Source organism: Felis catus, chromosome C1, assembly GCF_018350175.1.
Source record: "Felis catus isolate Fca126 chromosome C1, F.catus_Fca126_mat1.0, whole genome shotgun sequence".
Lineage (NCBI taxonomy): Eukaryota > Metazoa > Chordata > Mammalia > Carnivora > Felidae > Felis > Felis catus.
In genome coordinates, this window is record NC_058375.1 from 182,135,937 (window position 1) to 182,161,265 (window position 25,329).

General features: G+C 38.4%; 1 protein-coding gene across 12 annotated transcripts in view; it reads right to left on the minus strand.

The window, feature by feature from the left end:
- DNAH7 (dynein axonemal heavy chain 7) overlaps window positions 1-25,329 on the minus strand; it is a 265,373-nt gene that overhangs the window by 92,485 nt on the left and 147,559 nt on the right. For all 12 annotated transcript variants that reach the window (XM_045034170.1, XM_045034169.1, XM_045034174.1 and 9 more), the window contains 5 exons: window positions 21,368-21,698; window positions 18,348-18,694; window positions 16,519-16,699; window positions 13,228-13,413; window positions 8,318-8,481 (listed from right to left, as the gene is read on the minus strand). In XM_045034170.1, coding sequence (XP_044890105.1) covers window positions 8,318-8,481; window positions 13,228-13,413; window positions 16,519-16,699; window positions 18,348-18,694; window positions 21,368-21,698 — 1,209 coding nt within the window. The remainder of the gene's footprint in view (window positions 1-8,317; window positions 8,482-13,227; window positions 13,414-16,518; window positions 16,700-18,347; window positions 18,695-21,367; window positions 21,699-25,329) is intronic.

Consider the following 25,329-nt stretch of genomic DNA (forward strand, 5'->3'; position numbering starts at 1 on the left):
GAGCACATAAAACTAGTATAGGAAACAGCAGTCTTCCCTAAATGCAAAAGGAAGAATTAAGGGGCACTTGGTTGGCTCCGTGGTTAGAGCATGCAACTCTTGATTTGGGGGTCATGAGTTCAAGCCCCACTTTGGGCATGGAGCCTGCTTAAACAAAACAAAAACACCCAAACAGGAGCCCCCAAATATAAATGCAAAAGGAAGAATTGAACCAGACCTGTATCATCATCTGAAATTCTCAAAGACAGAATAGTGTTAGTGACTGTGAGACAGCATTGGCATCATTGTGCCAGAAGTCAAGGAAGTCAAGGAAGAAGGGCATCACGGAAAGTAATTACACCTGAGGATAACTCCAAGCATCTTGGGGCCCACAGCCCTGAGGTAGATAGGTACTTGGCCTGTTTTCTTGGAGTTCTGAAGGATGTAGGTTTGGAGTCAGTGGTCCTAAAGCACTATTTTCTCACTCCCAAATTAAGATTTTTTTTTTCCTTCATAGGCTAGACTTGAAAGTCTAACACTTTGAAGCCTCCTTGTACCGGGCATTGAATCCAAACCTCTGACTTGCTACTCAGCAGCGGGTGTTCTCTGATGGAGGTGATTTGGAAGGAGGGAGCCTTCCTCTTCCTGAGTTGCTACAATGTAGGCACTCTATTTGCGGGGTAGTTGTGGGAGGTGGGGGGGGGGGGGGAGAACTCTTTAATTGCTAAACATGCTAACTTTGTGCAGTGGCAGTATCGTAGCCAAGGAGGTTTATGCAAGGCACAGTTACTGCTAAAAGGGGTAAAAAAAAATATATAGCTAAACATTTTAGCTTTAATTTTTCTGAAAGGAAATATGCCTATTTTCTTCACAATTTGGAGATTTTTCTTTGGGGCACTTGCTGGCTCCCAGTGAATGCATGATCCCAAAAATGTTTGGAGAAACAGCAAAGTTTCTTTTTATTTATTTTTTTCTTTTTTGGGTAGGCTCCACACCCAATGTCGGGCTCAAACTCATGACCGGAGATTAAGAGTCACATGCTCTGTGGACTGAGCTTGCCAGAGGCCCTAACAAAGTCAGCTTTAAAAGTTAAGATAGTTTGGGGCGCCTGGCTGACTCAGTTGGTAGAGCAAATGACTCAGGGTCACGGAGTTCAAGCCCCACGTTGGGTGTAGAGTTTACTTAAAAATACAGTAAGAATAAAAAAAAAACAAACAGATTGTTTGATGTCCACTGGCCAAGGCAGAAATAAACTTTTCATAAATTCTTTCAATTTCTGAAATGACATGGTTTGTAAGTCACTGATATTCTTGATCAACATTTGAAGGAAATAATCTTTTCATCCTTGGACAACTTTACTTCTTTGAGGCTTATCAGACTTCTGAGTTGTAAGTTATGTGGATAACAATAGTATCTATTCCATAGATCTTTTAAGTAGATTGAGAAGATTACTAAAAAGAGCCTATTAGTGTCTGCCATACATTATGCGCCAATAAATGTTAGCTCGTATTAGTAGCTCGATCAGATGAGCAAGGGTACACAGATAGCTTGCTTCATAGAAATTAGTGCAAGAATTTGGTACTACACCACGGGTTCTGATCAGGCTATGAAAACAAACCAAATGAATTTTATTTATTTATTTTATTTATTTATTTATTTTTGAGACAGAGAGAGAAACAGAGCATGAGCAGGGGAGGGGCAGAGAGAGAGGGAGACACAGAATCTGAGGCAGGCCCCAGGCTCTGAGCTGTCAGCATGGGCCCCGAAGCAGGGCTCGAACTCACGGACTGTGAGATCATGACCTGAGCTGAAGTCAGACGCTCAACCGACTGAGCCACCCAGGCGCCCCTGCAGAATTGTTTTTAAAGAGAGGCAGTAACGTGTGCAGGCTGGCACGAAGGGATGGAAGAGAAAGAACAGAGTGGAAGGCAGACCTCAGGTACCATCTAGGCCCGTGCGCTACTTGGCAAGAGAGCAGGCAGTGCCGCCATCTTTACTGGGGTGCCTGCTTGTGCCAGTAATCCGTGAGATGCCTCAGAGTATGAAAGTATATATGGGCCTGGCATACACTTAGGCACTGATAAATGGCCATAAGATAATTAGAAGTAGATTAAAAAAAAAAAAAACGTACTAGGGAATTATTTGAAAAAGCAATGTCATGCTATGTTATAGATTCAAAGTCTGGTCAACATTCTGCTGGACATTGTTCTCTCTGGTTCCAGGGCACATCTTACTATTCAGAATCGTTAGCAGGAGACCCTGCAAAATCCAATCATCTGTGCAACATTGTAAGGCTCATTGTATCATGTTTGCAAAAACCAGAAACAAAACATACTGCCCATTAAAACCAAAATATCATGTTGTCAAACCCTCATCAGAAAGCTAAACTTTTCTGAAAATTGTACTCATTTCTGGTTTTATTCAAATTTATTAAAGTTGAGGCTTGAAAAACAGTAAAAAAAATATATCTGAATAGACACAGAACAAGCACTTGACAAAATTTAACACGTAAAATGGTACGAACCCTCGGCAAACTAAGAACAGAGGGAATTTCCTTTACCTGATGAAAAGGATATACAAAAAACCCACAGTTAATATAATATGTCATGGTGAAAGACTAATTCCTTTCTCCTAAGATTGGGTAAAAGGAACAATGTGCAACACTGTAAATTATATTTTTATGACAAATATTCTCACTTGCCAATATAAACATAAAAAATCCCACAGTACAATAAGCCAAGAAAAAGAAATAAAAGGCATAATTTTAGAAAATAAGAAATAGAACTGTGTCTATTTGCATAGAGTATGATTGTCTATATATAATATCATAATGAACCTATATAAAAGATCACAGAACTAATAAATGAATTTATCAAGGTCACAATGTACACGGTCAATATTCAAACATCAGTTGCTTTTCTTTTTTCTATTTTTTATTGGGAGGGAGGAGCAGGGAGACAGGAAGAGATAGAATCTTAAGCAGGCTCCAGGCCCAGCCTGAGGTAAGGCTCAATCCCATGACCACAAGATCGTGACCTGAGCCGAAATCAAGAGTCAGACACTTAACTGACTGAGACACCCAGACGCCCCTCAATTGTTTTTCTAATACCAACAATGAACAACTGAATAAACTTTTTTAAAGCACCATTTATAATAGCACACAAAAATTAAGACATACTGGGTGTAAGTCTAACAAGGAAATACTGATGAAAGAGATCAAAGGTGATCTTAAAAAATAAAGATGTATTTATAGAAGACTTGTCAATTTTTCTCAGATTGATGTATAGATTGAATGCAGTTCCAATCAAAATCCCAGAACGATCTTTTGTAGATATTTAAAAACTGAATCTAAAACTTATATTGAGAGGTAAAAAATAGACACAACATGGGGCGCCTGGGTGGCTCAGTCGGTTAGACGTCCGGCTTCGGCTCAGGTCACAATCTCACAGTCCGTAAGTTCGAGCCCCGCATCGGACTCTGTGCTGACAGCTCAGAGCCTGGAGCCTGTTTCGGATTCTGTGTCTCCCTCTCTCTCTGACCCTCCCCAGTTCATTCTCTGTCTCTTCCTGTCTCAAAAATAAATAAACGTTAAAAAAAAAAATTTAAAAAAAAAAGACACAGTTCCAAAAAAGGAAAACAAAGTTGGAAGATATATAATCTAACTTCAAGACCTAATATAAAGCTATACTAATCAAGAAAATGTGGTGTTTGCACCAAAACAAACAAACAGGGTTGCCTGGGTGGCTCAGTTGGTTAAGTGTCCGACTCTTGGTTTTGGCTCAGGTCATGGTCTCACAGTTTGTGAGCTCGAGCCCCGTGTTGGGCTCTGTGCTGATAGCACGGAGCCTGCTTGAGATTCTGTCTCACTCTCACTCTGTCCCTCCCCTACTTGCTCTCCCTCAAAATAAAGTTAAAAATTAAAAAAAATTTAAAAAGACAAATAGATCAATGGAACAGAATGAACAATCCAGAAAAAGACCCACACATATGTGGATAACTGGTTTTCAACAAAAATGTAAAAGCAATTCAATGGAAAAGGGTAATGGTATGCTGTTCCATACCTAGTTAACAATTATATCAAACTTATTTTCTCCAAATAGTACCCTCAATATGACATTTTAAAACAGTTTTTATTTATTTATTTTTGTGTTTTTCTACATTTGTGTGAGAGAGAGAGAGAGAGAGAGAGAGAGAGAGAGAGAGAGAGAGGAGAGGCAGAGAGAGGAGAGGCAGAGAGAGGATCCTAAGCAGGCTCCATGGTGTCCATGCAGAGCCCAATGTGGAACTTGAACTCATGAACCATGAGATCATGACCTGAGCTGGAATTCAGAGTCAGACACTCAACCAATTAGGCCACCCCGGCATCCCAATATGACATGTTTTTGATCGAAAAGGAGGACAATGTTGTAACTTCAGTTTTTGATTTTTGGTTTTGTTTTTTTTATTTTTAAAGCAGATTTTGCTTTAAAAATTTTTTCAATGTTTTTATTTATTTTTTGAGAGAGAGAGAGCATGCACGCATGCCCAAACAGGGGAGGGGCAGAGAGAGAGAGGGAGACATACAATCAGAAGCAGGCTCCAGGCTCTGAGCTGTCAGCACAGAGCCCAATGCAGGGCTCAAACTGGTGACCAAGCGATCATGACCTGAGCTGAAGTCGAGCACTTAACCAGCTGAGCCACCCAGGTGCCCCTAAAGCAAATTTTGCTTTTAAAGATTAGGACTTCTACAGAGTAACATATTAAATGAATAAAATTTCAAAGGAGACATTCTTCAGAGTAGGTAGAAAAGAATGTACTGGTTTTAACAGCAATTATTTTGGAGAGCTATATGCACACACATTGGTTTAAACAGCTTCAGTCTTTGGAGGAATATAAATCCTGAATTTGAAATGAACAAGCACCACATTTCCTGTTTACTTCCTCTCCACTATTATTTTGCATTATTTTTTGATAAGACATTTTTCTCTACACAATCTTCTCTCTTACTTCCTCCACCAAACATTCTTGAATCCAGAAATGCTTTAAAACCAGTGGCTCCCACATGAAAACTGAATTTTTATAGACTCAGCATTCCAGGTTTTAATACTGTTTGTTCTTTTGTGATGGTCTAGAGAGGATTCTAATTCGGTGCTCTTTGGGGTTTTTGAAAAATACATTTTTTAAACGTTGATTTTTTAATTTATTCTGAGAGAGAGAGAGGGTGGAAGAAAGAGAATCCCAAGAAGGCTTCACGCTGTCAGTGCAGAGCCTGATGTCACAGACTGTGAGATCACAACCTGAGATGAAATCAACGGTTGGACGCTTAACCAACTGAGCCATCCAGGTGCCCCCAAAAATGCATACAGTGATAATACATGTTCACTATTGTGCAGGGAAGGACATAAAATTTAAATATGTAATGGTGATGCATCTCAAAGAGTTTTATTATTTTCCTCTTTACACATGTCCATACATAAAAATTGATAAAAGCAGACAATGAAAGGTGGGTGCTCCTCTCTGTTATTACGGCTACTAAAATAAGCTGAATTTATCTGACTCTTACAGAAATGAAAACTAAGACATTTTTTAAAAAGCAGAGGTATATTAGATATAGATCTGATTTATTTACCAAGTTGTTAAACAATTTTAATACTATTTCCCTGTGAAATGTTCAGATACAACACGATCACATTTAATGTTATCACTAGCCCTTGAAATTCTGATTAGCCAAGGACCTTCAAGTGTCAGTAGCTGCAAAAGTTAATTATAATCCAATTTATCTAAATCTTATAGATTCTTCCCCTTTCCCTAAATCATCAACTCTGCAGTCAGTTGAGATAGCATGTGAAAAGCACTTAGCACAGGATTAGGTCTTTAGTAAGTGCTCAGTATTAGGTATTATCATTACCAAGCAAGTATCTCTGGGGAAGAGAAGAACACAGTAGGCAAGTAAATAAGATACTTATCTGACACTTCAAAATGATCCCCTTAAACCTATTTACTGAAACCTCTCAGTAGGAGATCACCAAAATACATTGACAAAATAAGCCACGGATAAAAAGGTTAACATTTCTGTCTTAGTAAAGTTGCTACCATAACTTTTTGCTAATATTTCAACATTTCTATAAACAAATAGCAAAAATGTAGGGGTTCTGGCTCATTAACATCATGTTTTACCTCTTTCTCTCCTGAAATGTGAGTTTGTTATCTTGAAAAATAATCACCAATAGTTCTATTATTATTGAAATATGACTGGACCCAAAAGAAAGAGTACATTTATTTGCTATAAAATAAGAAGCAATTTAGCCTCCAATGAATATAATGGTTATAGATATCCTGCGAGGTGGAACAAAGGTATATAAATTGCAAATCGAAACAATGAAGACATAACTACCATTATGAGGGACATGACCAATTATATTCACAAATGCTGGGAAAAAGCAAAGTATTTTTTCTGGGAGGGGAAAAAATAGCAACAACAGTAGCAAAAACAGCAAAAATGTGACTATTCTTAAGGCTGATGTTAATTGGTCCAGCTGGACAAAGTAAAAGTAGACTTCTAAACTTTCAGAAATCTCCCATATAGGTCAATGCCTAATTGTATTCTCACATTAAACATCAGTGCAAACACTCTACATGCCACCTACCTGGTTAAGGAATTAACAAAAAAATTAGTTGTTATCCTGTACTTGTAAAAAAGGCACTTAAAAAATCTGTTTCAGTGGCAAAGTAATGTACATATTTATCATTTATCTAGATCCTATAATTTCTCTTTGGGATTAATTTAGATTATCAGAGCAGAGCACCCAGTACTTAATTTTAGTTCCCCGAAGAAAAGCCTTGTAGTCTTTTCTCCAAATCAACAAAATAATTACATTTAAGTTTAGTTCCTGAAAAAGTTTGTCTAAGTACAATTTACCTAGTTAAAAAACGAGAGCTATATGACACACTTTTCTTTTTTGCCTTAATGACCAGAAAGCTTTGAAATTAATTCAGGGCCCAATTGTAAGGATTAGCTTGTCTCGAGTATAACTTCCCTAAGTGGTCTTATCAATTTTTACTTTATATTCAAATTGCACATACCTCAAATTCCAGTAGAACAATTCGGTGAATAAATGCTAAATAAGTCCATATATATGTCAGGATCATTTGTCGAGCAGTAAAGAAATGTATTCACCAGAGTTTTAAATTGTGGAATAATTAAATAAATACTACACCCAAAAAATTTAAGAATAACTCATCTTCATACGTAGTGGTTATTTGAAGGGAATTTTAAAAAATTCACATGCCTCTGCATTTTTACTTTAAATTAAGTACTATTACATCACTTACTTTTTCAGTAGTAAACTAACAACCAATCAAAAGTCTTGTAACACAGAACCGAACATTTCTCCTGATGGTTTACCTGTGCTATTCTTTTTTTTTTTTTTTTAATTTTTTTTTCAACGTTTATTTATTTTTGGGACAGAGAGAGACAGAGCATGAACGGGGGAGGGGCAGAGAGAGAGGGAGACACAGAATCGGAAGCAGGCTCCAGGCTCTGAGCCATCAGCCCAGAGCCTGACGCGGGGCTCGAACTCCCGGACCGCGAGATCGTGACCTGGCTGAAGTCGGACGCTCAACCGACTGCACCACCCAGGCGCCCCTACCTGTGCTATTCTTAATATGCCAAAACCTCCAAGAAGACTGGCCCAGTGATAGAAGGTGCATGGTAATGTGAACTAGGAGGTAACATGAATCATAATTGTCCTTACCCTGGGTCAGGCTGAAGTTTTTGGTTTGGGGAGATAAGACTTGGAGGAAAGGTGAAGATGGGTGAGCCTGCAGTGTTCTTCCAGCCCAATGTCCGTGGGATTTATCTACTAACTGGGAGATTCCAGGAACAATGGCCACTATCTCGAAAGTCCCGGTCAGCCCAGGACTCAGAAATGTATCCATATCAGTTGAGCTGGTCCCACACCCAGGAGGGACTAAGAATTTAGTACACTTGAGTCCATCACCACCACCAACCCACCATTGTACCTTTCATTAACCTGCAATAACAAAACCCTGTAATTTTACGGGAATCAACAGTTTGGACTTCACTTATTCATGGTAGAGCTTTGCTCTATTTGCTAAAAATTGATTAAAAATTAAGCAAAAGTCATTAGGGTCTTTGATTGTTTACTATAGCTTCCAATATGCCATCATTTTAATATTACTAGAAGGAAGTGATTATTCATATTTAATTTAGCTAATAATTTAAGTACATTTTTTCCAATACGATAAAAGTTTACTAGCTATAATTGTTTAAAAGATGCACAGATAAATAAATCTACTGATTAATAAAGATCATTTGTGAGAAAAATATTTTCCTTACATTATGATGATCCCGTTATCAATGGAAAATGAGTCAGAAGGTAACCCAGCAATATTCCAGGCTCGAATTGTCACTGCTTCTCCCAGGATACCCATAAGAGAATAATCATCAGAGCAGGGAATATCATTGTTTTTGCACAGATTTGTCCACTCCTTCGTTTGGTTCTTTAAGACATACACAAGAGATACAGAAATGAGGCTGGAGGTTACCAAATGAATAGTTTGTCAACTCCTTGATTATGTTTTATTCCCTGAGTCAACAAACCATTGTTGCAACTGCACCTCAAAAATAATTTATCAGATTTTTCAAATAAAATTATTATTTAGAAGGTCCACTATACATTCAAATGAAAGTTAACTATATCCAATGTTAATTTTAGGTAGATCACTTAATAGTGAAGTTGACATCAGAATGCTGTACCCGAAAAAAAAACAATTGCCAATTATTATTCTAAAGCTTCATTCGACAAAGTAGTTGGACACCATCATCTTTCTATATATTTTCTTTAAATTACAAATAACCAGCAAGCCTTAGTATTATGGCATAAATCTAATTTGAACTGGTAGGGGACTAAAAAATGAAAACCTTTTTTTCTGGCTCTCACATGCCTGGGGAAAGAAACCATGGCAGGACTATCAGGTACCAACAATAGGTACCAGGATACACATTGGAGTCTGGGATATCCCACCTAGGGCATAGTTTGCTAGGCTACTCAGGAACCAAAAGGGTACTTTAAGTCCGGGTTCACACTCAGAAAGTTAGAAGCCAAGGTCCAATCTGAGGTTACATGTAAGAGTTCAGAAACAGTGCAAGGCACGACCAGAGGAAAAATATAGGTTAGGAAGAGACGTGGGGAAGAGGCACAGACACACGAGGTGTTGGTACGAGCCCACAGGCGGATGAGATGCCGTGTGTGGAGGGGTGCTGGTAGAGGGGGCATGGTGGGCACCCCATCTCCCTTGGCCTCCTGCTGAGCAGGCTCCACCAACATTCCTTTAGGTTTGCACATGAAAGGTCATGACAGGTTAGGGGGAGTTGATGACTTTTATGACTTCGATCAATCAGTTAGTTTGTAGAATGCCCCAAAGTTGGGTCTCTGTGATGTTCTCTCATGATTCAGTTCAGGTTACACATCTTTGGCGACAATATCATAGAAAATGTAGTCGTATTCTCATTGCACTCAATCAGTGGTACAAGATTTCAGACTGTTCATTTATTGATGATAGTGGTTTTTATCAATTGTTTAAGGTGTTGCCTGCCAGGCTTCTGCCTCATAATTGTATGATCTTAGGTATAATTAAATCTTCTTTGGGTGGTGGGACACAAGACACTCAGATAGATGAAAGGCAGAACTCTTTGTTACTTACACTGCCAAATGGGAGAAAGCTGCCACACCAGAAGTTGCCCCCAGATACAGGGTAACAGCAAGGTGAAACTGTAGGAGGCAGTTATATATGCAAGCAGTATGTGATAGGGTTAGCTGTATTGCCTGGGCTTCCTAGGGATTGGATAGTTTGAGTAATTCCTCAGGTACAGTGATGAAGGATCTTCAGGTGTTACGTATCTGAGGTCTGCTGGAAGCTGGGTGCCTATTATAAGCTGCAGTATTAGAGCCTGATACAGGAAATGGTTGCGGTGAGGGCTGAGCAAACTACCCACACAAAGGAATTCAGAGTTTTTATTATGAATCAAAACTGAGTTAAGGCAGTACTTGTCTAATATTGGATTACAGCCTCTGCATTGCTTTTTTCCCCTTTCCCTTTGTAATTAATAACATTTCGTGGGGAGATACAGCTGAAAATTTCTAGGTTTTGTCAGGCACTCATTCTTTTAAATTTATTAATTTATGTCAGTATAGATCGACCTTTTTCTATTATCTTGGTCTCTTTTCTACTGACCTATAACCTGATATTAGTTTCAAGAAAAGAGACCTACTTGGTCTCTTTTCTACTGACCTATAACATGATATTAGTTTCAAGTGTACAAGACGATTCACTCTTTGTATATATTGTGAACTCATCACAGTAAGTTGTCGACATCCATCACCATAGTTACAAAAATGTTTTTCTTGGGATGAGAACTTTGAAGATCTACTCTTGCAGCAACTTTCAAATATATAATACATCATTATTAACTGTAGTCACCATGCTGTACATTAAATCCCAGGACTTATTTATTTTCTAATTATCAGTCTGTACCTTTTGAACCTCTTCACTCATTTTGCCCACATCTTTTATTCAATGAGTTATGTTACTATCAGTATTTATTGCTGATGTGGCCAGTGGAAGTAACGTTAAACTACATTTTATGTTCCTTTAACACATCCCTATCATTCTTTGGGCACTTCCTTACTTTGCTTTAAAAGGATACTATCCTATAATCGAGCCCAAAGATGATCTTCCTGTTTTAAGTTCAGCTGATTAGCAACCTTAATAACAAAGTCCCTTTGCCACGTAATGCCACATATTTGTAGGTGTGACACTGCAGGGCAAACAATGGGGGGCAAAAATGTCACCTCTTAGGAGCACTTAAACACTATCATCTGGCTTTCTGTTTGGGTTGGCTGTTGTTACCAGGAACGAGTGGTGTGGCTGTGTAGGGAGGAGGGGTATCAAGCATTTCCGGTTTGAATTCGGCCTTCTTATACACGGTTCCTACTGGCCTGTTTTGATCTCTTTGTTGTCAGGCTGTGGGGCAGCCTGTAGACTTTGGGGGAAGATCCAAAGGCTTCGTCAAATGTAGCTTGATGCTGGTCTTGGCAGACTAGTCAGTGATATGGGAAAGCAGTAGCGAAAGCGAAACCAATAGTTACTGTTCATCGTTGACAGGTATGGTACGTTACCATAATTCTGGGTTAGAAATTGAAGTGGCCCAGTTACATATCTAAGGGGGTATAGCGGCAGAGAAGAGCTGAAATGAACACAAGGTGCTCTGAACAAGCATCTCTACCTAGAAGCCAAGAGCCTTGCCTAATACTCCGGTGGTACACTAGATAGTAGAAATTTAAAAAGTGGCCATTAGGAGTGTCATCTTGGAGAAAACAGCCACCACCACCACCATAACAGTTTTGACTTTAACTGTTGGCCGGAAAAGGGAAAAAGTTCGAATTAATTCAACTCTAGGGCTTATAGCACGACAGGATTCTGTTTTACAGATTGGCATGGGCACAGCAGCTGAAGTACTGTGGGCCCCATTATCCTAGAAGAATTGGAGTTGTCTGTGTTTTATTTATAGAGAGAACCAGAAATTTTACAAAGGGGTTGATGAATAATTAACAACCACTCAGATGAAGCTTGGAGGGCGGGGATCCAGCTATTTATGGAGGGCTCTTGGTATCCAGAGGTTTTGATGTGAGAGAAGAACCAAAATTGTTGTGAAGTCTTTTTTGTCTCAGCTGGGTTTCCCAGAAGCAAACTCTGAAATGAAGATTTATGTGAAGTGATTTATTAAAGAAAGGATGTGAGGGGAAGCAGTAAAAGGACTGGGGAGCAGCTAGTAGAAGATGAGGGATCAGCCAGCACTGTGCTGCAGGTGGCTTCAGCTGGTCCCACAGGGAGTGTGAGTTACTACTTAGAGTTGTTCCAACCAGCAGGAAGGGACACAGACTCTCATGCTCCCATTCCTGTCAGTCATTCATCCAGGCCTGTCCTCGAGGGACATAAATCTCAGCAATTCTGGCTCTCCACGCCTTGGGCAAAGTGAATTCTAAGAACCCAAGGGAAGTTTGCCAAAAAAGAGCCACAGGCGCTGGTTGTTGGACACGGAAGCTCAGGAAGCCAGGAGGGCATCTGGGCAGACAACGAGTTGCCACAATCACCTTCTGCTTACTACTGAATGGGAAACTTCCGATGGGGTGTGATCTGCCAGCTGCCCTGACCCACGAGAGGATCAGAGCAGGACAGAATGAATTCATAGGAAGGAACTGTGACATCAGCGACTCATTAAAAAAAGTTTAAGTCTAGGTTGCTATAGTGAAGGGGGAAGAGAGGAGGCAGAATCTATCAAAGCGGTGGAAATTTGAAGCAGAAAACACAGTATTTGCCTTCTTTCTTTCTTTCTTTCTTTCTTTCTTTCTTTCTTTCTTTCTTTCTTTCTTTCTCTTTCTTTCTCTTTCTTTCTTTCTTTCTTTCTTTCTTTCTTTCTTTCTTTCTTTCTTTCTTTCTTTCTTTCTTTCTTTCTTTCTTTCTTTCTTTCTTATGTTTATATACTTTGAGAGAGAGCATGTACGTGTGCGTAAGCAGGGGAGGAGCAGACAGAGAGGAGAGAGAGAGAATCCCAAGCAGGCTCCACACTGTCAGCACAGAGCCCAAAGTGGGGCTTGATCTCACGAACCCGTAAGATCATGACCTCAACACAAGTCAACAGTCAGATGCTTAAAGACAGTTAACTGACAGAGCCACCCAGGCGTCCCTTGGTATTTGTTTTCCAAGGAAAGAATCCATTTGGTTCTAAGCCAGCTTGCCTTTTCCTCCCCTAAACTTTCAGTCTCTGAAGTGATTTTTGAAATGATCCATTACTGAAACTCATAGGGAGAAGTTGATTAAACACACACACACACACACACGCACGCACACACACAAAGACGTAAAAAATCCTGGTATCTTTATAGTTGTTTAGGAACTAAAATTTTATCATCAGGGTCTACCATTTCATGTTACCTTTTGGAGTCAATCTTTTTGTTTCTAAAACAATTTGATTTCAGAAGAATATTTGATATAGCATTTTCTGGCTATCAAGCCAATTTACAGAATAACTAAGATACACAACTACAAATCACTTGGAAACACTTCACTCCCCATACTTACCAAAAAAACAAAAAGCAAGCAAACAAAATCCTCTAAGATAAGATTAGTGCCGGCTATAATGGGAGGGTCAGGAAGAGACCTTAGAAATCAACTAGTATTCTTTACCTGTCGATAGTTAGATGTAAAGGCGCCAAGGTAAGCCACAACTCCTGAGGAAATGAGGATATCACCTGTCAGGTTGATGTACAACTGGCCCAGCTCCAGAGCTGTAAGGCTCCATCGCGTTTTCTCACCCCCAAGGCCTCCAATCAACTGCTCAGCTCGGTCTAGCTTTTTGCTGCACAAGTCAACCTTAAAAGAAAAAAAAAAGTCAGCTTTTCTCAACATCCACAAGTAAAATAAATTGAAAATTCTGCAAGATTTTGCCCTCGGAGATAAATTATTTTTTTATTTACAAACTTTCATCTGGAATTTTTTTAACTCTTTAAAAAAATGTGAGCTATGTCACTTTCCAGCTACGTCAAGACTGAAAACTCCATGACATGTTTTAGAATTTTCATAATAATGTACAATAAGCATGCATAATAAAGTGTATACAGTTTATGAAATTCATAATGGATATTCATCATGTAGTGCAAGAATATCTCTATTTTCTCATTTTTAAAATGTTTATTCATTTTTTGAGAGAGAGAGAGAGAGAGAGAGTGTGAGCGGGGGAGGGCAGAGAGAGAGAGAGAGGGAGACATAGATTCTGAAGCACGCTCCAGGCTCTGAGCGGTCAGCACAGAGCCTCATGCAGATCTCAAACTCACAGACCATGAGATCGTGACCTGAGCCGAAGTCGGACGCTTAACCTCCTGAGCCATCCAGGCACCCCAAGAATAGCTCTATTTAAGGAAATGATCTACAGCAGGAGATACTGCAATTTAGTTAATGAAGAACTTTCTCGCGAGTATGTTCTTCCTCAGTTTTAAATACTCTAAATGTATTTTGTTTCAAATATTCCATCAAAATCTTCTCCTCATCTAACTTATGGCTGACTTAATGATAATTTTGTTTAATTTTTTTTAAGTTTATTCATTTTGAGAGAGAGTGAGCACGCACGTGCCTGCACAAGTGGGGGAGGGGCAGAGAAAAGGAGAGACAGAATCCTGAGCAGGCTCTGCTCCATCACTGCAGAACCCTAAGTGGGGCTCAAACTCACAATCTGTGAAATCATGAGCCGAGATGGAGAGTTCAATGTTCAACCAACTGCACCACTCAGGCACACCAATTTAATCATGATTTTAAAGGTTAAATGTTTAAAAGTAGTAATAATTTATGCTTACTTGCGAAGCATAATTTTCAAGTTGTTAAATTGTGTCAACCTTGTCACACACTTGCAATTAACCTTCAATTAGGACATCAATCAATAGCTGAGAGCCTACTTTGTGCAGAAGACTGTCAACCAAATTTGATTATATGTAATTGAGCAATGTGATTAAAAGAAAAAGGATAATTATGACGGTGGAAAACTTGGAGAAAAGCCATTTCAACCCATGCAATGGCAATATTCCAGTAGGATGCCTAAATTATTTTAGTTTAATTTTAAATGACTTAGCATCATTATTCTTGGATAAAAACAAAACTAAGTAAAAGTTAGCTTAAGGTCCAAAATAAAATGAATGACATGAAGAGAAGTAGTAAACAGCTGATAAAAGCAGAGACTTGTAGATTATTGTGGAGTAAGAATTTCGCTTATACTTTTTCCTAATGCATTAAAAAATTTTGTTTTAAATGTTTATTTATTTTTGACAGAGAGATAGAGAGAGAGGGAGGGAGGGGGAAGGGACAGAGAGAGAGGGGGACAGTGGATCTGAAGTGGGCTCTGTGCTGACATCAGTGAGTCTGATGTGGGGTTCGAACTCTTGAACCATGAGATCATGACCTGAGCTGAAGTGGGACACTGAGCCACCCAGACATCCCTCCTAATGCTATTAATATTGATATTAAAGGGGCACCTGGGTGGCTCAGTCAGTTGGGCATCCGAGTTTGGCTCAGGTCATGATCTCGCGGTTTGTGGGTTCGAGCCCCGCGTCTGGCTCTGTGCTGACAGCTTGGAGCCTGGAGCCTGCTTCAGATTCTGGGTCTCCCTCTCTCTCTCTGCCCCTCCCCGACTTGTGCTCTGTCTCTCTGTCTCTCAAAAATGAATAAATGTAAAAAAAAAAGTTAAAAGAATATTGATATTACATAAATGCTTTTAGACCAAAAGATATAAACTACTAAATTAGTTTATCTAAAGATAAGTTTAAAAAAGCAAATGGTATGTAATTGGTAAAAATTTTGGTACTTCCTAAATTTAAATCCTTTCTCTTTTAATTTTTCTTCTTTTAATATCTTCTGTCTTCCTAGTTTCCTTCTTCATTCTTTTTCCAATAATGTTTATAATCAACTGAATCATGTCTCAGGTTACAATAAAGTTACCATCAGAAATTACTAAGTGAAAATATTTTAACTAAAATTTTTCCTCCAAAAGCAGATTTTTGGTCCACATATAAGCGTATGTTCATTTTACATGACCATGATTTCTAACATTTTATCATGAAAGATAAAAGTTTCAAACATATAGCAGAATTGACAATGTTTATAGTAAACTATATACCCACGTATTTTATTATTTAAATCAAATCTGACCACTTGGAAATCATGCCCTGTAATAAGTAATATTTCTAAAGGTTAGCACAATGTCATATATTTGTACAAATATGGAATTTGTGGTTATATCCTATAGGAAGAAACAGTCTGCTACTGTGGTAAAGACAGAGCTATTAGAGTCAGACTGTCTTCGTTCAGATTTTAGCCTTAATGCCTGGAAGCTGGGTTGACCACAGGCAAATTGTTTAACTTTCTGTGCTTTAGTTTCTTCAAAATGATACAAAAAGACTACCTCCTTCAGAAGGCTGTTTTGAGAATAAATGAGATAGTACATACTGCTCCCAAAACAGTGACTTGCACTTAGTAAGCACTCAATAAACATTGACTGTTATAAAATACTTTGACTTCTTTTTCCTGGAACGTAATCCGATTTGAGCAGTTGTTTGTTACAAACATTATCACCAAGGCAGAGCAATCTTTTTAGTCTTAGAATCATTTTCAGTGGACATAGTATGATTCTTGGTATTGAGTTCTAATCTCAGCTGTGCCATTAACTCTTACACAGCCTAAGTCACTTAATTTTTTGGTTCTCCGTTTCCTGATCTATAACATGGAGAATTATTTTAAAATTTCAAAACCGTTATTAGCTTACGGGTCATGCACAAACAGGCAATGGTGGATTTGGCCTGTGGGCCATAATTTGCCAATGGCAACTTCCCCAACCCGGAAGAAAACAGGATTGTTGCTGTTGTTTGCTACAAGACACATCATGCTTATTAAAGTAATGAAGATTTTCCCATATTTGTCTATATTATCACATACCTGGTTTTCCAAATCTGCCTTCTTTTGTTTGTTTAGTTCCAGCGTATCCTGAAGCTTGGCCAGCTTGTCCTGAACTTCCTGTAGGGCGGCCTGCTTCTTTCTAAGACTATCCATCGCAATTTTAAGCTCCCCTTCAGCTGCAGCTAGTTTTATCTTTTTGGGAGCTACTATTTTTGCCACTCTGCAAAAAGGAAAATTCGAAAGTCAGATATACATTTTATACTGTAGTGCACTTCCTATCACTGAATTTGCTTTTCTATCCTTACCAAACCTCAGAACATTTCTTTATGCAAAACTGACCCTGATTCCTGTAGTCTAGATTTCATCTAAGAATCAAACCTGACTCCAGCACTTAAGAAATGATGATTAAAACGGATACCAAATATGCATAACATTTTCAAATAAGTAATTTTTTTACTCACGGTAAAATATTAGATTATTGACAGTATGAATATTGGTGATTTTACAAAAGGAGAACCGTGTATTCGTGCAAAATACGACAGTGTTTGCAGAAAACATTCTGATTCGTTAGGGCTTAATTTGTAGGAGAGGGGGAGGTGTTTTATCTATGTCATTTTGCTTTTTAAACATTTTCAGAATATACCTTTAACTAAAACCAGCCATCTTATAAGTATGTAGGTTGGTAACAGCAGGGAAAATATAAGAAAAAGAATGGATCTAAATTATCATCTATTGGGAAAATGGAGTCAGTGGTGTTAGCTTTTAACTAAATGTCAAAATATTCTAAATAAATGTCAAAATATTAAATTAAACTTCATCATTAACATATCATGATCCAAAATATATGCAGTGTGTAATATATATGCACAATTATTCAAACGGTGTAGGAGTTTGAAAGACTTTCTGTAACTGTTGCTCTTTGAAGAATAAACCAGTAATTTCTGTTTTGTAAAAGATATATGTATATATATATATTCTCACACAATCATCAAAAAAAGGCTCGTTGTCTCACAAAGAATATATATTATGCTAGTGGTTTCCAAAATGTGGTCCAAGGCATGCCTCATCCCCTTCAGGGAGTCCATGAGATCCTCTAGTGTCCAACTAAAACGTCTGTGTTTAGGCTGTATTTTCTTCATATACTTCAATTGAAACAATATATTGCAACAGATTGAAGAAACAGATTGGCGTGTCCAGCTGTCTTCTATTGGACACATATCAAAGAGATTTACAAAACCATAAAACACCACTACTGTTTTCATAATTTTTTGTGTGAAAAATGTGGATTAAAAAAATAAGTTACTTCTGTAACATGTAATGTTTTTATGAATTAATAGTTGTTCAAATTTCTCCATTTCAACTTCTAATATGGTAGATAAGCAAAAGGGTTTGGTGTCTTCAAGAATTTTTAAGAGTATAAAGGGTTCCTGAGTCCAAAAAAGTTTCAGCACACTCTATTATACTATATAATTGGTACAGTCTTGCCTCCAGTAGATATGTATACATACAGCAGGTATTAGATGTGATTTTCCAAGGAGCCTCTCACCTGTATAGCTTTTAAGTTTTATATTCTCTAAGTGACCAAATGGGAAAATAAAACATAGCAGGGTTTTGTGGGTTTTTTTAAATGTTTTTTCCTAATGTTTTTATTTATTTTTGAGACAGAGACAGAGCATGAGCAGGGGAGGGGCAGAGAGAGAGGGAGACACAGAATCGGAAGCAGGCTCCAGGCTCTGAGCCATCAGCACAGAGCCCGATGCGGGGCTCGAACTCACAGACTGTGAGATCATGACTTGAGCTGAAGTCGGACGCTCAACCGACTGAGCCACCCAGGAGCCCCTGTGGGGTTTTTTTCAGTCAGTACTTACTTATCATATGAATCCATTGCTATGACCCATTTGCACAGACCTTCAGCTGCCGTGGAAGCATTTCTAATCTTTTCTGGAACAAAATCCGGGTTTGGAATATAATGTTTTCTTATGATATTCATATAAGCTGCTGGAATGTTGTCCTTGTCATATTCATGAAGTGACTGTAGAAATCGGATGTCACCAAGAAGTCTCTTAGCTGGACCCCAGAAATCCTCTATTTTTTTTCCTGAACCTGTTGGGTCAGGGATTTTGTCAGCTTTGATGCCTTTCAAGATGCATATAGCTTCCATAACAAGCTTGACACCAGCAGGAGGACTCTTCATGGATTTTACCACTGTAATGTCCTTGAAATAACAACATGCTAAGTATGAGGAAAGAACTGTTTGTTGATGCATGACTTATAATCGGCTCCTATTTTCAAACTAAACCATAAGATACAGAAACTCATTCTGTTCATTGTGTAGAAATAGTGGCAGTGATAGAATTGTGCCAAAAAGCATTGAGAAGTTTGTCCCAAAGTTAAACATGAAAAAGAAAAGTGGAAAGATACCTTAATGTGAGATTACTTATGACATAAAGTCTACTTCAAAAATGCTTAAGAGAGATCTGACTGTTGCAAAATAAGAGTTTTATAGCTTCTTAAAAACTATAAAAGCAATAGACGTAAACGTTAGAAAATACAGAGAAATTATACAAACAAAAGTCTCCTATAATCCCATATTAGCTAGTTAACTACTGGAAATATTTTTATTTACATTTCTTCCCTATGTTCTTCTGTGTATATATAGGCTACAAATTAGTGTATATGCTACATTTTGACCAATGGAATTATAGTATACATAACATAATGCTGTTTTAAAACTTTTTTTTTTAATTTTTTTTCAACGTTTTTTTTTTTATTTATTTATTTTTGGGACAGAGAGAGACAGAGCATGAACAGGGGAGGGGCAGAGAGAGAGGGAGACACAGAATCTGAAACAGGCTCCAGGCTCTGAGCCATCAGCCCAGAGCCTGACGCGGGGCTCGAACTCACGGACCGCGAGATCGTGACCTGGCTGAAGTCGGACGCTTAACCGACTGCGCCACCCAGGCGCCCCTAAAACTTTTTATATTTCAATAACAATATATAGTGGACATCCTTTCACGCTATGAAACACTTCATTTTAATGGCTGCATGACCTTCTGATGTATAGATATGAACCATAAGTCTCATGCCCTATGTTTTTTTCTCTATTTTTTACTATTATAATTTCCATGCTGAATTAAGAACTTTATGTCTTTTGTTTTTAAAGCTTTGGACACATATTGACAAACTACTCTCCATAAAGTATATAAGAATGCCTGTTTTACTACATATACCCTTAGCAACAATGCCAGGCATTCTGACAGGCAAAAGAAATATTTTAATCTGTATTTCTTAAAATATAAATGAAGTAGGATAGATCTTCATATGTTTATTGACTATTTGCATTTCCTCTTTTGTGAATTACTTCTTTATATCGTTTACTCTCTTATCTTACGGCTATTTTTTTCTTATTGATTTTTAAGAGCTTTTCACATAGAGGCATATTAATCTTTTGTTTGCCATGTAGTTTAAATATGTTCCCCCCCGTGTTTCTACACTTCTGTGATGTTTATAACAAAAAAAAATGTGTTGTTTTTAGGGACTAAAATTTATAACTTAAAGAATTTTAGTAGTAATGAAAAAACAGAAAAGTATCCAGAGCATATATATTACAAATAATTTTGCTTAGTTTTTTTTTTCTGATTTCTGTCATATCAAAGAAATCCAAGGACCTAATCCACTCCAAGATATAAACATGACCTGCATTTTCTCCTATTTTATAGTAATATAGCTATTTATATTTACATTTCAATCATTCTGAAATCTATTTTGAAGTGAGGTGTGAAGACAGGATCTAATGGTCTCTCCTACGTCCACCCAAGAGTTTAGTCACGATTCTCAACACTACTTTTGAAAATCACCTTCATCTTTCTTAACTGAAACCCTTTCACATCTAAATTTTTATTACTACATTTCATCAAGTTTAAGATGTGCTATTATAAAGTATAACATCGTAAGGCATATTATTAAGTATCACAAAAATAAAAAACCCAAAACACTAACAAACATTAACACATTATGTTATCACATCTATTGTAAGGTAGATATCAATTACAAAAGCGTCTATGAAAAAGATGCACCTCAGAATCAAAATACATACTTAAAGTCTTGTGCTTCTGTCCACTATTGTGCTGCCAAGTTATTGTGCAAAGTTCTTAAAAGAACAGAGCTTTCAAGGTAGGTTATAAAACTTGGCAGCTTTCTTCTCTTCCAAAATTCTTTTTAATTAAAAAAGTTTTTTGGGGCGCCTGGGTGGCGCAGTCGGTTAAGCGTCCGACTTCAGCCAGGTCACGATCTCGCGGTCCGCGAGTTCAAGCCCCGCGTCGGGCTCTGGGCTGATGGCTCAGAGCCTGGAGCCTGTTTCCGATTCTGTGTCTCCCTCTCTCTCTGCCCCTCCCCCGTTCATGCTCTGTCTCTCTCTGTCCCAAAAATAAATAAACGTTGAAAAAAAAATTAAAAAAAAAAGTTTTTTAATGTTTATATTAGAGAGAGAGAAGGAGAGACAGAGAGAGAGGAAGAGAGAGACAACATGAGTGGGGGAAGGACACAGAGAGAGGAAGACACAGAATCCAAAGCAGGCTCAGGCTCTGAGCTGTCAGCACAGAGCCCCACGCAGGGCTCCAACCCGCGAACTGCAAGATCGTGATCTGAGCTGAAGTCGGAGGCTTAACCAACTAAGCGACCCGGGCGCCCCTACTTTTCCCAAATTCATGGGCGCACGCATTGCTTTTTTGCCAGGTCAATTAGGGAATTCTTTCGCCAATTTGAAAATGATTTCGATGGCATTAAATGTGGAGACTAATTGGGACAGACAGACCAGATGGTAGGCCACAACGGTAAACACTCTCAGGCTGTGATGATGCGTGTCTTCAAGAGTGTCACCTGTTCTCACCTGTGCCGTGAGAGTATCAAGGGCAGACAGCGCCGACTCTAATATCGGCAAGGCCCCCGCCAGGTCAGCGTCACACTCGTCTTTGATGGCTTTGGCGGCCAGAGCCTGTTCGTTTGCTATGGTCTCATCAGCTTTCACTATTTTTTCAGTTTTGGCGACTTCCGCCGACTCCCTCTCGATGACTGCCATCATTTCATCCACCTCTTTGCTGGCAACTTTTAATTGTGGATGTAGAGCTTCTAACTCAGATTGCATGGTGGCTACTTGGGATGCAGCGGAATCCAGTTTGTCCAAACCCACTTCATACCTCTTCTTCATTGTCATTACTTCACTGGGAGCAAACAGATAAAACAAGGTTAGGCATCAAGTTCTGTATCCTTTAAGGAAAAAAAAAAATTCCTGAGCTTTGCAGAATTTTTCCAGACATAACTAAGGGAGCAGTACGAAAGATTTTCACATCACCATTTGTCAAAAAATATGAACTTTAGAAGACTGCATTGTGCACGATTAAGAGCCAAAAATAAGCCGTGCTTGTTTTCCTATTTCCACTACCTAGCCCAATATCCAGGCATGTAACAGAAATTCGAAAGTTATTCTGTGATTTATTAGATACTAGGCATAAGGCAAGGAGTGCTCTTTATCAAAATGAATGGCGTGCCCTCTAAGTTTAGTCACTTTGGGAAGTTTATTACTACAACACTAATGTTCCTTAAAACCTTTTTACAATCATATCTTTCAAATAGACTTCAGGGACCGAAATATAGGACTTTGAATGCTTGCAAAGGTGGCCGATGATTTTAAGAAGTGTTCAATATCTTGAAATAATTTTTTATGAAGACAAAAGTGACAAATAGGATAGAGAATACAACTCAACACTTTTTTGGTACAAAATGACTACAAGGTAATAATACTTGATTAGGAATATAGTAGTATTTTAATGTGCTTTAAATTTTTTATCTGCATTCATATATGTCTCTGGATAATTATCCATTAAATGTAGAGAAACTCTTCTTTATAATTTGTTTCTTTATATCTATCTATCTATCTATCATCTATCTATTTAGAGAAAGCATGAGTGTGCACAAGTAGGGGAGGGGCAGAGAGAAAGGGAGGGAGGGAGGAAGGGAGAGAGAGAGAGAGAGAGAGAGAGAGAGAGAGGGAGAGAGAGAGAGAGAGGATTCCAAGCAGGCACTGCACTGTCAGCACGGAGCCCAGTGCAAGGCTCGAACTCACCAACTGTGAGATCAGGACCTGAGCCAAAATCCATAGTCAAATGCTTAACCAACTGAGCCACTCAGGTGCTCCTAATTTGTTTCATTTTAAGTATTTGATATACCACAATGTTTCAAAGTAAAAGGTGACACATTTTTGAAATCATCTTCAAAAAGGAAGTTGGAGTAGATAACAAACCAACCTGATAACTGTCTAAAGGCAGAAGCACGCCCTTCAGCTGAGGGCTTATCTGATCCAAGCTGGAATAGGTTAACCAGGGGAACATTAAAAAGATGGCCACAGAGGGGTTAAAAAAAAAAATTTAGAAGTGAGGGTATGCCAAATGGCTAATAGACACATGAAACGATGCTGAACATCACTCACCATCAGGGAAACACAAATTAAAACCACAATGAGATACTAGCTCACACCTATCAGAATGGCTAAATTTAACAACTCAAGAAACAACAGATGTTGGCGAGGATACAGCGAAAGGGGAACCCTCTTGCACTGTTGCTGGGAATGCAATCTGGTGCAGCCACTCTGGAAAACAGTATGGAGGTTACTCAAAAAGTTAAAAATACAACTACCATACCACCCAGCAATTAAATTCCTGAATATTTACCCAAAGGATACAAAAATATGGGGCACATGCACCCAAATGTTTGCCCAAAGGATACAAAGGGGTATATGCACCCAAATGTTTACAGCAACATTATCAACAATGGCCAAATTATGGAAAGATCCCAAACGTCCGTCAACTGATGAATGGATAAAGAAGATGTGGTATGCATCTACAATGGAATATTACACAGCCATAAAAAGAATGAAATCTTGCCATTTGCAATGATATGAATGGAACTAGAGTGTATTATGCTAAATTAAATATGTCAGAGAAAAACAAATGCCATATGATTTCACTCACGTGGAATTTAAGAAACAAAACAGAGGAACATAGCGGGAGGGAAGGAAAAATAAAATAACAAAAACAGAGGGGGAGGCAAAGCATAAGACACTCTTAACTATAGAACTGAGCATTGCTGCAGGAGAGGTGGGCAGAGAATAGGCTAAATGGGTGATGGGCATTAAGGAGGACACTTGTTGGGATAAGCACTGGGTGTTATATGAATCACTAAATTCTACTTCTGAAACCAATACTACACCACATGTTAACTAACCTGAATTTAAATAAAAGCTTGGAAGAAAAAAAAAGAAATGGTGAGGGTATACCATGTTTTGTCATACGTTGTTGATTCCCTCTGAATCAGCAAAATACTTGACATAATGGGAACTGAGGGGAGTGGATACATGATACCGTATTATCTGTGAGTCTGGTTTTAGTTGAACAAAACAGGAAAGGTCTCACTCCTGCCGGCATGAAGAGTTTTCATATTGTGGCTCACCCCATGTGATGATTTGCTAGCTAAACTCTTGGTGTCCTGGCAGTTGACCTGCTTGCTTCTAGGTTACCATAGTGCCTGGCTCTAAACACATCTGAAGGCATCAGCCATTAAGGGAAGAGTAACCACAGGATGGGGATACTGGTTGAGGTAAAGGAGAATTTTTTTTTTATAAGAAAGGAAGATTTGAAAGGCCAAGAAGAATATTGAAAAAATTCCTAGAAAAATTATTGCTTTCAATCCTCCTATAACTTTCTATCTCATTTTCATAATATTTCTTTCAGTTAGGATGGCCTTAAACCTTGTGAGTGTACAATCAAATAGAGATATAAGTGACCAAAATTTATTTTTTAATTTTTTTTTACATTTATTTATTTTTGAGAAACAGAGTGAGACAAAGTGTGAGTGGGGGAGGGGCAGAGAGAGAGAGGGAGACACAGAATCTGAAGCAAGCTCCAGGCTCTGAGCCGTCAGCACAGAACCTGATGTGGGGCTCGAACCCACAAACTGTGAGATCATGAACTGAGCCGAAGTTGGACGCTCAACCGACTGAGCCACCTAGGCGCCCCTAAGTGACCAAAATTTAATCAGACTCTCTAAAAGGTGTCAATCCTCCTGGATGGGAAAATATGGAAGAAAAAAAAAAGGCAAGATTCCTTTAAGTTAAAGATCATAAGATCTATATGAAAAGATAATTATTTTGACAGCAAAGCAATTATAAAATTCAGCCAATTCATGTAGCAGGGGTTGCAGATTTCACTAGGTAGATACAGAAAGTACTAATAGTAGGATTCAAACACAGGGGTATAGATCATGGTGCACAGGAAAGCCCGGACACCCAAGCTGGAGAAAGTATTACAATAGTCACTGTCAATATGGATGAGGAGGGTCCTACCAGGATCTAGGTAGCATCCTGGACAGTATGAGAAAAGGTGCTTCAAATGCTTCACATAGTCGGTTAGCACAGGAAGATTTAAAATTAACAGTTAATATGCAAACATTAATCTTTGTGTTAATATTTTTGTGGCATGAAATCTGTGCACATTGGTGTTTTAAGTATATATTTTTAATATTTAGAAGAATTTGGTCTGTTAGACTAACAGATTAACCTTATAGTCCAGTATAAATTGTGCAATTGAGCAAGAGATAGACTCTGTTTTTTGTTGTGTGTGTGTTTTTTTTTTTTTTAATTTACATCCAAGTTAGTTAGCATATAGTACAACAATGATTTCGGGAGTAAGGGTACCCCTTACCCATTTAGCCCATCCCCCCCTTCCACAATCCCTCCAGTAACCCTCTGTTTGTTCTCTATATTTAAGATAGACTTCTGTTTTAAGGTAAAAATATCTC